General features: G+C 40.3%; 1 protein-coding gene across 1 annotated transcript; it reads right to left on the reverse strand.

Annotated features, from left to right (window-relative positions):
* Positions 1–1,298: 1,298 nt before the first annotated feature.
* Positions 1,299–9,502, reverse strand: LOC131234635 (pentatricopeptide repeat-containing protein At3g22470, mitochondrial-like). The gene is made up of 3 exons (XM_058231560.1): positions 8,864–9,502; positions 1,776–1,943; positions 1,299–1,694 (listed from the first exon to the last, which is right to left on the reverse strand). Exons 1-3 carry the CDS (start codon positions 9,500–9,502, stop codon positions 1,299–1,301), a joined length of 1,203 nt encoding a protein of 400 aa, XP_058087543.1.
* Positions 9,503–13,554: the final 4,052 nt, after the last annotated feature.

Raw genomic sequence — 13,554 nt, forward strand, 5'->3', positions numbered from 1 at the left:
AGATAACTTCTCGAATCCATGAGGAAAAGAACAAGAAAAATAAAAATAAATTCTAGAAAATTCGTAATTTGATTGATGATTGAAATAAATGAGTTTACAACCCTTTATATAGGGATATTAAGCAATGGGAGAAATTTCAGAATCAAACTACAACTAAAACTGCTAGAATTCGCAACTTACTATAAATAATAAACTTATATTTATAGACGGTTGTGATGTCTACTAGTGCGCAAGGTTTTTGGCCAAAAATAGTAAGTTTCCTATTTGGCTTCACCACGCTGTTCTCCTAATTATTCTAAGCACTTTTCATGTTGGGCGCAACTCCTAAAGCCCAATGGATGAAGAGTTATAATCAAACTAAAACTTACTATTTATAATAAAAACGGAATTAAAACAGAGAAACGACATTTGATCTGATGGTATTTCACAAATCCGGCTTACGCAACTAGCATAACGGGATTAGGTAGCTAAAGTAGCTCATCATACCCTGAAATCATATATTTTACGCCTGATAACTCATTCTGAATTGCGAGATATGCCCAATTTAAGGTCTGACGGTCCGGCCTCTTCATAGATCCATCTGCTCCGGTTGTAGATAGGCGGGCCGTTGGAGCGTCAATCTTCTGCTTTGTGAGGGTTCCAAAACTCGTGTAGATCGTCAGATCTTAAGGGCTCACCTTCCGCGCTTCCCTACATATCCGTCATGGTTAGCCTCGGGAAGGTTTCAACGGCGTGTGCCTCATATCCAGACGTTAGCTGGCAAAAGCCCGACATAGCTTTTGATTCTCAAACATATAAAGATGCATAGAACTTGTGCAAATGGTTCGCGGCACTGCCCTAAGAGTCACGCCCATTCAAATCATGTGGGTCACTATTTAAATTTAGAAGTTGTTAATTAATTTCTATAGTATGGCACACATGAATAACAAGGTGGACCCTACACAAGTATAAGGCTTTGAATAAGCAAGTGAATAGGTGAATAGAAAAAGTTGAATATTGGATGAATGACTACAAAAAAGAAGAAGAAGAAGAAGAAGAAGAAGAAATCAAATAGAATATCATACATACCGGTAAAAATTTGACAAGACTGATTATAGAAAAAAAAATAAAAATTAAAAATCAGCTTTCTTGCATGTACTTCACCGGCATCTCAAATAGACAGACTGGCCATACGTGTCTTTCTTCCAACCATCGGATTATACATTGGCCTTGAAAAATATGTAAGCAGGGCATACCTAATATCCCAACCCCTCCCAAGAATTCATCTTGACATATTACACACTTACTAGGATCAGATTCTAAGCCCATCCCCTCCAATGCTTCAATAGAAGATCCTGATACAGGGACCACAGGGGACCCGTCAAAATCCTAGCCATTGAATCTGCATCTCCATCATCTTGCACCAACGACGACAATGTCACTATATTAATCTCCATGGTCATATGTAACTCCTTACAAGCTTTCATGGCCCGCTTTGCCATACCGCTAGCACCAATGGCCAAGCTCTGTGTAGAGAATTTACGGGCCATTGGATGAACATTGAAGTACGACATAATATATTGGAAACGTAAGGTGGATTCATTACGTTGGCAGTGTCGATGAAGCTTGTCTGAGAATATCTGCATATTCTTAGAAGCCTTTGAATCCTCGATTTTGTATATGTATCCATGGGAGGTGGCCGTGAGCCGCTGGGACTGCTCGTTCAAGGTGATTTTGATGAGGAGAGAAGGTTTCCTTTTTTTAGGCACTCATTCGAGAGAGGCACGCATGCGTACTGAGCAGCGGCCCTGGGTATTGGCGTTGGAGCAGATGGTTTTGGTGTCCTGATGCAATCGGATGTCAGCTTCCCCACCCAATGACATGGCTGCTTCTGTGGTAAGAGAAAGAAAAGAAGGGAAGGAAAAAAGAAGTGAGAAGTGTTTGAAGATTAGCTGATGGATGAGCTGTTATATTGAATTATTCATAGAAACAAAGAAGCTGAAGTTTGTAATTCGTAAATTCATTCTTCAGATATTAATGGTATTTAGAAGGTTTACATGTAAACTTTGGACGCAGCTTCAGTGGATAAGATCCACCGACCTGCATGTTGGGCCCACCGTGATATATGTGTCTTATATCTACACGGTCCATCCGTTTCGTAAGCTTATTTTAGTTTTGATCCCAAAAATACAGGGGATCCTAAAATATCAGGTGGACCACAACACAAGAAACATTGGTGATTGAACACTTACCATTAAAACCTACTGCCACCCACCGCAATGTTTTATTTTCCATCCGTGCTGTTGATAAGGTTACGCATATGTGGATGAAGTGAAAACGCAAATATCAGCTTGAATGGTGTGGTCCATCTGAGATTTGAATCTGTTGTATTTTTTATATTGTTTCGTAAAATGATCTGGAGAAAAGAATGGACGGCATGGATATGATGCAAATACATTAGGGCAGCCTCAAAGTCGGGGTTCCACCGAAGCCGCGTCCTGAATTGTCTACCACCCCATCCCACGCCGTGACATTGCGCGCTTATGAGTTTAGAAACTGACATTTTTTACTTTACCATGAGTCCACCTCTATTTCCTGGAAAAGGATCGGCTGCTCACCTGCCACTGGCCGTACTCTGTGGGCCCACCATGATGTATTGTTTCATCCATGCCGTTCAACCATTCGTCTAGATCATTTTATGGTATGAGCCTAAAAATGAGGTTTATCCAAATCTCAAGTGGACTGCACAGTGTTGATTGAAGGGACACCATTAAAAACTTTGGGTCAAGGTGATATATATTTTTTCCCTTCATCCAAATCTATATGACCTAATCAACAGGTTACACGTCAAATAACCATTACAGTGGACCCTGGGAGGCTTTTAATGGTGCACATTCAATCAATATTATGTTTTCCCATGGTGTTGTCCACCTGATATTTAGATCTACCTCATTTTTGGGATCAAGCCCTAAAATTATCTTTCAAGATGGATCTACGGCATGAATAAAACACATACATCATTGTAGGGTCCACATACCACCAACCACTGGCCACTTGGCTGGTGGCAGCGTCATTAGCCAAACCCCGTCCCTATTTCCTCTTAGTTTTAAGATACTCAAGTTGCCGAAGCTTAACATTAGGGGTGTACACGAACCAAGCTAGCTCAGTTAGCTCGCTTGCCTCGACTCGAAAAAGCTCGATTTGACTTGGTTTGAAGCTGAGTTCGATCCAAAGTTGAGCTGATTTTATGAGCTCTAAAATGAGTTCGAGCCAAGTTCGAGTGGGCCCTAGCTTGACTCGACTCGGCTTGAATCCAGCTCGAGTCGAACTCGGATCGAACTGGTTTGGTGACTCGGTTACCTTGCCATTGATGTTGCTCACCAAGTGTTTGATAAAATGACCTAACGGAATATGGCAGGTGGCAAGGTAGGTATGTACATGAAACAAACACTATTTTTCTCTTTATTTTTCTTGCTTTTTATGTTGCTTAGAAAGTATTTGAAAAAATACTCATAAAACTAATACTTTTGTTTGTAAAACAGTGAGATTTTAAAGTTGTAATTCAAGTGTTTGTGGAAATGCCTCAATGGTGAACTCGTCTCGATCTTGGTTTGAACTTGGCTCGAGCTGCTGACCCAAACCGAACCGAGCTGGCCAGTCAGACTCGACGACCGAGCCGAGCCGAGTTCGAGCCGAGGTTCAACTCGATGTACACCCCTACTTAACACATGCATTAAAAAATTGCACATGTGGCATATATTAGCTCAAATAAAACGGGAGCGGATTAGCCGAGACCCGATCCACTAAGGTGGGTAGGACCCTGACCGTGGGGCCGACTGTGATGTATGTGACTACATCCACTATGTTCATCCCTATTCAAAGTTCATTTTAAGGTATAAGGTGTACTAACAAGATAAAAAAAAAAAAAAAAAAAAAAAAAACCAGGTATAAGCCCAAAAGTAAGTTTTCATTACCGATGGACGCATGGATGTAGTTGCATACAGTACAGTGGGCCCTGCGGGCCATACAGTGAGGGGTCCCACCGGCCTCCATGATTCCAAGGTCTCACCTAATCCTCTCCTGAAAATATTGGTGATTGAATGTCTATCATGGAAAACTTCCTAGGGTCTACTAAAATGTTTATTTGCCTTTCAACGATCTAATCTGGTTCACATGCATTTTTGCAACGTGGTCCCTCTCTAATAAGGCTGGGAACATGCCCTATGAAATTAATAGGAGGAAAGTTTGATACTCTGATAGTAATGGCTGATGATACACAGGTACTAAGGGCCTTCACATATGGATATGCAACTTGAGACTTGAGTTAACACGTTCAAAATATGATTTCATGATCGTCTAATTGGTCCATATTTAATTATTTGTTTAAATGAAAAATGTCAACGGCTTAACAGAATGATGAAATGCTATTGGATCCGAGGACATGATCAACAATATAAGACGAGAATACCTGAGGCTCGCAATGATGTTTATGGGCTCATAGATCAGAGGTTATGATTAACACATCTAGTGGGCCACACCGTGGAAAGCAGTAGGTAGGCGATTGCCACCGGGATGAAGCAATCACAACAAATATCATCCTGATCCAAATCTTCTGTGAAAATATTAAGGTTTCAATGATGAACGTCCATCTCTCACTGTTTCTTCTGGTGGGGTCCACTTAATCTTCGATCTGTTTCCGTTTTGGAATCTCATTGTAACATGAGTCGGCGAAACTGATGGATGGAGTGGATTTCACCCAGATATTGAGATGGGCCTCACAGAAATTTTGTGTTACGGGAACTCCCTTATCAGGTGTTACATCGTCACTTGGATGTTACTCTTTCTGCCACGCTGGCATATGCAGCTGTTGCCGTATGAATGTTTCAACGGTGGTAATTGAATTATCACTGTTTCCTCTCGTGTGCCTCACTTGAGTTTCTGAAGCCCAAGTGCCCATGGAAAATTGAATGAAATCGTATCTGAAGCCCAAATGCCCACACTATCCATAGAAATTCAGTTGAAAGAATACTCTAGACGGTTAGATGCAGGAGGACATCAATCAGAGCCCACTGTGGAAGTTGGTAGGGTGGTTGAGATATTCTCAGATGATCTTCACTATTTCTTGCAAGCAGAGACATCTAAAAGCCGTATTGTGAAGATGATTTCTCACTTAAACATTCATCGAGACTGCGTTGAATCAGTGGCCTTGAATATTAATTATACATCAAAGAAAGCCCATGAAGCAGGAAAGGAGATGGTACAGATTGTAGCTGAGTTTGAGATTTTAGAGATTTTAGAGATTTTAGAATTGATTGTAGAAGAAGAAGAAGAGACACTGGCTAGGATGCTAAGAGAATCAATGGACTTGGCTTTTGAAAGGAGGGATAGTGCAGTCCCAGCATTAAGATCTTCAGTTGAAGCCTTGAAGAGGATGAGTTTCAACAAAGGAGAGTCAGACGAGATCAAGTGTGCAATTCGTCTGAATGAATTCTCTATAGGGAAGGAGGTCATACGGATGCCGTGCTCACATATTTTTGATAGTGAATGCATAATTCAATGGATGGAGATGAACCATGTCTGCCCGATTTGCCGATTCAAGATGCCGCCTCAACAGTTTGAAGAGATTTAATAATTTTATTTGTTCTTTTTACCTCCATAGATAAGCATGCAGAAAGTCTTTAAAAATCGCCTCTACCGAAAATCAGATGAAGGAATGCCTGTGGTTTTGCAAAGAATGACTCTTCAAAAATGGATTATTAAAAAAGCAATTCTTTTAAGTCGTGGAATGGGCTCATTGTACAGGTGTTTTGAAAGATTTTTTTTTTTTTTTTTTTCACTATTTTTTAAATGAAAGCTTTTATCAATAAAATGGTTCTATTTTTAGATTTATCTGATTATATCAGTCTGATCAGATAGACTACATTTGTGTGAGATGGGGTTATATAGTCCAAGCTCAGCCCAAAGTTGCTAGGTCTTTTATTTATTTTTAGTAAAGCAACCGAGCAATACTCTAAATAGGCTCAGCCCTAAGTTTTTGGTCTTTTATACCTAAGCCTGCCCGAAATACTTAACCAGCCCATAAGCCCATAGGTTGGCCCAGCCTATTGACCGTAGGTTCCTTTGAAGAGATGGGTCACACATCCCATCCTTCCATCATGTGTGCCCCTCATTTTCTCCAAACCTTAGTATCATCCAAAAATCAGGTTGCTCAAGCAGTGCAAAAACCTGTTTAAAACCTTTAAAATTACGGATGGTCTACCTCGGTTTTGAAATGCCCTGATTTGCCCAGTCATGGTGGTGGAACCCATCTTTTGAATGGATTAGATGGTTTATAAGAAAGAAAGTCGTTCCCAGAAAGAAGATGGAAATTTTTAATGGTGAGAAACTCATCCAAACTCTCTCATGTTTTGTGAACAACATAGGTATTGTATCAAACTGATTTTTGGTATGTAGTGAGTGAACTTGAAGGGGCACCTTATGGACAGATTGGATGTGATAACTACAACTCGGTGGCCCCATGCACTGCAAGGTAGAATAAGGTTGTTACACAAACTTTGCAGAGGAAGCAGTGGACAGAATATGATAAGAGAGTATATCGACATGATTGACATTGGTATCATTAGTACCACGCATCAACACCTCCTTTTTTTATTCCCCCCACCTTTCTGCCCACCAATGAGGGACTTACAACACAACGATTTATCATCCATTGCTCGATATGGTGTTCCATCATCTTCAACATCCTGATTCACTATCAACGACGAGCTCGAGCTATCTTTCTTTACACTTATAACCAACTCCTGAGATTCCTTCTACAACTTTACGAAAATGCTATCATTTTTTACTCTATTCAAATATTTTTCGGCACCATTTGCAGATTTTTCTTCCTCATTTAGATTCTAGCAAAATGAATTTTCTCACAATATTCGAACAACAGAACAATCTCTGCTACCATTTTGATACAAGCCCCGATTTTTGTGAACACTTTGTTTATCCAAAATTTGAAAGGGAGGTTCCAAATTTGGATACAGACTTTGTTTTATGATTTGAGTAAATATAAGCAAGAGGGTGGGGGACGTCCAACAATAGCTCTCTCTTCCTTTCCCATTCTCTCTCTTCCCTTTTCCACTTTTTGTTCTCTCTTGCATCAAATTAGATGGTATTAGAGCGGAAATCAATCAAGTTCCAATCACTTTGTTTTCCCTTACCTATTAAAAACCTTCTCTTCCTTTCCTTCATCTCCTCTTGTGCTAATGTCTTGTTAAGAAACTTAGGGTTATTTCTAGTGCACTAGCCTCTTCAATGGCCTATGTGTGAATGGTGGTGGTAATGTGTACGCGATCATAGTTCTTTCTAGTATTTAGTTAAGGTGTATGGGCTGATTGGTGCACCCTGTATTGTGTATGCATTGTGTTGGATTGTGTGGCTGAAGCATTCAAGTTTCCAGAAGCATTAGTCCTTCTATAAGCATTGTATATCCATTTCTTCTGGTTTTTATTGCCTCTATTTGTAATGGATATGAAGAGTAAGCAAAAATCAGGTTCGTAAATCCATACGACTTTTTGAGGGTTCAAATATCCACTCTCAAGTTAAATGGCCAGTATTCTAAATCTATACAAGTCTTAACAACCAAGGGGAACAATAGGAGAAATTTGATGAAAAGAAGTAAATATGATGAATGGATTTAGGACAATGCTCAGATTGTGACGTGCTTGTGGAATAGTATGGAAATGTTTGTTAAAGATGTTTCTAGATATGGCAAATAAGGTTTAGGATTCTCCATGAGTAGAGTTGTAAATGAGTTGAACCGAGATGAGCTTGGCACAACTCGGCTCGGCTCGGCTCAGCCAGTAGCTAACCCCAGCTCGAACTCGGTCGGCTCAGTTCTTGAGCCTAACCGGCCAGCTTGGCTTGATTCAATCAAAAGCTCAAACAAGTTCGAGCCTGTGCGACATTTTCTAAACACATAGAGTGCATCGTCAATTTCACACGGAATGCAAAACAGTGACAGCACTTTACAAGTATTTCATCAGACACTTAGTGAGCAACATCAAAATCAAGATATGAAGGCAGTCTCATAATGTAAAGTTTTTTTTTTTTTTTTTTGTAATGATTTGTTTTGTATCCATTCCTTCCTCGCCACCATCCGATCCTGTGGACAATGTATGCACCAGAAACAATACTTCGTTGAGTCATTTCATCAAACACTTGGTGAGCAGCATCAATATTAAAATAACCGAGTCATTGAGCCGATGATCTGAGTCGATTCGGGTTGAGGTTCGATCTGAGTCGAGTCGAGCTCGGGCAAGCTCGAACTCAACTTGAAATTTTTTCGAGCTCTAAAAACCAACTCGACTCAGTCCGAATCCAAATTCGAACTGAGGCGAGTCGAGCTTTACTGAGTCGAGTCGAGCGAGCAAGGAGAGATGTATTCATAAAAAATAAAATAAAAATAAAAACATCACTCAATCCATACCAATTATTTAAAGAGGTTTTTTGCTTTCCAACAAGGAGATAAATCGCTAGGTGAATATTACTGGAAACTCAAAGGAACATAGGAGGATTTGAATGTGTATCAACCTCTTACAAGCAAGGTATTCCCTAATAGTAACAGTGGTCAGAATAGATATTATTGTTACAATTATGGTATGGGCCGTTACAACTTGAGAGAGAGAGAGAGAGAGAGAGAGAGAGAGAGAGAGAGTTGATGCTGAATTGATGTTCATCAAATCACCTCTCCTTCGCCCTAGGGCACAAATTTATGAAGCATTCCCAGGTATTCTTGACCTTTTTCGTCCTCTGTGAGCAAGCCCACTAACATAGTTGCGGTAGACGCATCCACAGAAAAATGTCTTTTAGCCACTTCCCCGAGAAGTTGCATTACCTTGAGGGTATCATTCTTTTGTAGAAATCCCCTAATTAAAGCATTGAAGGTGACACTGTCTGGTTGGAAACCCTTCTCTTCCATTTGAAAGAACAATCCATTAGCTTCCCCCAAAAGCCCTTTTTTACAGAGGCCATTGATTAATGTGTTATATGTCCTAACATTATTCCCCAAGCCCTTGGTGGAGGCCCAATTAAAAAGCTCCTTCGCATATTTAAGTTCCCTAGCTTCACACATCCCATTGATAAGGACACCAATAACATCATTATTTGGTTGAATTCCTCTAATTTGCATCTCATTAAGTAGTTTTATTGCCTCGACAGGATGCTCACTTTTACACAGCCCATCCATCAAAATGGTGTATGTGGAGAGATTCGGACATTGTCCATGAGCTTGCATCTCATTGAAGAGCTCTTGCGCAGCCACAATTCTCCGTACCCGGTACAGCCCACCTATAAGTGTGTTGTAAGTAACAACATTGGGCTTCAATCCCTTGCAAGACATTTCTTGAAAAAGCCACATATCCTTGTCTACCATCTGCTTCTTGCAATAGCCGTTGATTAACATGGCATAAGTCACGACACTAGGCTTATGACCTTTACACACCATGTAATCAAATATCTTTAAGGCGGCATTCATTTCGCAAATAAAACAGTAGCCATTCATCAATGCACTATATGTGATTACGTCAGGCTCCACACCTCTCTGAGTCATCAATTCTAGTAATCAATGAGATTCTTTAACCATTCTTTCATTGCAAAGAGCATTCACCAGTATGGTGAAAGTTGTGACATTCGGCAGAATCCCTTTACCGACCATTTCTGAGAAGAGGTTAAGTCCTCCCTTGTGAGCCCATCTTTGCATAGACTGTCGATGATTGAGTTCTAAACCGGAAGGTCAGGACTACATTTACCCGCTTCCTTCTCCATTTCCCGAAGCAACCCAAGAGCCATTGCATTGTTCCCGACTTGCAAAGACTATCGATTAGTATCCCGAACGACACCACATCATAAGGATATCCCATTTCTACCGTCTTCAGAAAGAAACTACTCGCTTCCCCAATCCACCCTTCCATACAAAACCCCTTAATAAAAGTGTTCAGAGTCACGACATTCGCCTCATGGCCACGTTTCAGGATGTTGCTGAGAACAACGAAACCGAAACGGACGCCATTCAAGCGGCAGAAACAATTGAGAAGAATGCTCCAAGTATAGATATTGGATGGGATCCCTAACCAATTCATTTTTTGATGCATAGAAATTACAGTTGAATAGTGTCGCATTCTGGCAATTGTAGCTAACAGGTTACTAAATGTCTGGATTGAAGGCAGCGGCTGCATGCGGACCATACGATTGAAGAGGCCCACTGCATCCTCTAACCTCACAAAAGCACTGGCTCGAATCGAATTGGATAGATCATTCACCAAATGGTTGAATTTGATGGGAGTAGGGATCTTGCTCTCTATGATTTTAGAATCAAGGGCATAAATGGTAATTTCAATAGAAGCTGGAGAGGAGAGAGTTTTACCCTTTTGAGCAGCAGCAGTGGCAGCTCTTCTTGACGACATTTTACGAAATCGAAGATTTTGTGGGTGCCAAACGACTCCTGATGAGAGAAGAGAGGAGGGGATGGTAGTTGTTGTGGTCCCGTGGAGTGCGGCTGCCACCCCCGGAACCATTGATGTGGGTGCAACCCGGACTGTAGGACCCATTTCGATGTATGTATTGTATATCCACGCCATCCATATGTTTTGTAACTATATTGTGGAGCAAGGTCCCAGACATGACACAGATAAAAATTCCACGTTACATTGTTCATGTTAGTGTAAGTTTTCTATATGACTGATCTTTTTTGGTATGTATAATTGAAATAATTTTTCTCACATGATGAACGGAGTAGATTTTCTTCTGGTTATAATTAAGTACAGGGCTCCAAGAAAAGATCCCATGCATGTGCAATCCATTAACATGTGATGCATGTGCATGATCAGGGCCATTCGTCCACCAGTCTCTGCCTTGCATGCATGTAAGTTAACCCAGAAAATAAGCTGATCTGCTCATCGCATGGGTTCCATTCCATGTGCCCCATAAAGGGTGCGCTCCAGCGGTACCAGTACCACCGTAAGCTTATGGTGACACCAGGCAGATGTGGGGTCCATGTGATGTATTCACACCATCCAACTCATCTATCAGATGCGTCACCTCAGAAAAAGCCTAAGACCAAAATTCAGCCTGATTTGAAACTAAGGTGGGCCACAAGAAGGTGAGTCTGGTTCTTATCTTCATGAAATCCATCCTGTCCATCAGGTAAGTCGCCTCATCTTAATCTTGCAACCTTAAAATCATGATCATCTAAAACTCAGATTTGCAGGCCCACCTTGGCGTGCATATGCCATCCAATCCATTCATATGGCTGTGTCTCATTGGGACAAAAGAATTCCCTAAAAATCACATTATTTCAAAAAATCATGAGTATTAGAATATGCCACGGGAATATCAAACTCGTGATGGGCCGTGAATTTAGAATTCCATAAGGGGTGACCCACCTGAGCGTTGAGTCAGACTCATTTTTGGGATCAAGCCAAAAGAAGTGGGGCTGTAGCTGATGGACGGAGAGGATTCCATCAAAGTTCCACAAGTGGCGCTATGTTAGCTTTATGCAGTAACGAGACCAGCCCTTTATACTTATCCCGTACAGCCATATGAACCCGACTATGGTCGAGCCATATTACTTCATCAATCTTGCGGTTAGAATTATCCAAGACTCATTATGGATGGAAATCGATTCCAGATGTGCATAGATTCGATGATCTTAGCCATCTAAATTGACAGTGGGAATGAAAAAAACAGTTAACGGTCAATAACAAGCCATGGAAAGTAAAAATATGGTTTTTTCAAAAAGTAGGATTCTCTAAACACCGTCCATCCATATAAGGCCCATTAGTTGGACAATTCAGAGTGGTAGACAATAATCTGAACCATCCAAAGTATAGCAGAAAATGGACATTGATCATGAATGAGTTCATTTTGTATCAGCATGTATAAGCCTTCTTATGTCCACCTATAAAGATGGTCCCACAATCGACCCATCCATGTAATGGATACTACATGAAACTTCAGGTTAACGAATGATTCTAACCGTTGACATGTAGGGAGATCGGGACCGTCAATGGGAAATTGTTGGACGAACATCAGATGATGCTAGCCATCTGATCAGTGGCTTTCAAATGCGGCAAATAGATTATCTAATATGGGTAGTTTTGAAACACAAACCATCTATGGATGGAGAAATGAAAAGCCACTGGAGTCATCCTTCAGGGAGTGGAGGGTTGTCAGGGGCATTAGCTCATCAATTTGGAGCCCACTAAATTGACGGTCAAGATCCTTCGGCTTAGTGCTCTGTTGAAGGGTTGTGAAGTTGATACCATCAGATCCCACGGACCCTCTAATCATGTCCTGTTGAATTACACATTTTAGGTGTGGTGTCCAACTCGTGTCATAACAAAGTATGTTTCATCGCATTTACAATCACCATATGCATATATGCATGAGTCCACACACAAGCACAATAGATCATGTTTTTCAAGACAAGCAAAGGATGACCTTCTTCCTGTGGTCCTCATGAATTTTAAGTTTCTCCTAGGAGTCTTTTGTAATGCATCCTGTATCTAGATGGTTCACATACTATTCATAAACATAGCGTTTATCGCAACACAACCCACTATGATCACCATACCATGATATGAATCATTCACTCTCAATCATACAACGATACATCAACTATGAACCATGCATATAATATGCACATGACGTAGCCAATCTAACTCCAATCCGGAATTCATTCCGCTATAAGGCTTCATGCCACAAGCATGTTTTTTCTCGATAATTAACTACATCAAAAGGAGGAAGGATAAGTCTTTTAAATGTTTTGTCAAACAGGTAGTGGGCGGAATTTGTAAGGGACAGCGAGAAACCAATGGCAATTCGTATAAATTTAAACAAAACTAACTCATCTTCCAACTTTCGATTAATAATCTAACCTCAAAACAGAAATTCCAGCAATCACCTAACCCTAAATGAAAATTCAGTGACAACCTAACCCTAAAACAGCCAGCAATAATGTAACCTTAAAACAGAAATTCCAGTACTCACCTAACCCTAAATGAAAATCCAGCGAGAACCTAACCCAAACAGAAAATCCAGCAATAATCTAACCTTAAAACAGAATTTTCAACAATCACCTAACCCTAAATAAAAATTCAGCGATAGGGTTTTCAAGGAAACCCCAACGTACACATGTGCGTGCTCCTAATCGATGCACTCACCTATAACTATCAGAGGATTGGTTCTCAACCTTAACTTCTATTTCCTTTTCTTCTTCTTCTTCTTCTCAACTAGAGTGCTGGAAATGGAATGTTGAAAGAGGTTTTTCATATTTTTGGACTTGAAAATGGTTTTAAATTGGCTTTTGTCTAAAAAGGAGGGTTATGGGATGTTTTGTGATGATTTTGAGAAGTTTAAGCTTATGGTAGCAATAAACAAAATGTTATTTAAGTGATTTGAAGGAAAGCATTCCAAGGATTTTAAAAAAATCGAAGTCATTTGAGTTATTTTATTAAAATATACATGTAAATATCTATTCATAACTTACAATCCGGGTGTCCTATTGACATGCCGTTTTCACCAATAATT

Source organism: Magnolia sinica, chromosome 19, assembly GCF_029962835.1.
Source record: "Magnolia sinica isolate HGM2019 chromosome 19, MsV1, whole genome shotgun sequence".
In the NCBI taxonomy this organism is placed as follows: domain Eukaryota; kingdom Viridiplantae; phylum Streptophyta; class Magnoliopsida; order Magnoliales; family Magnoliaceae; genus Magnolia; species Magnolia sinica.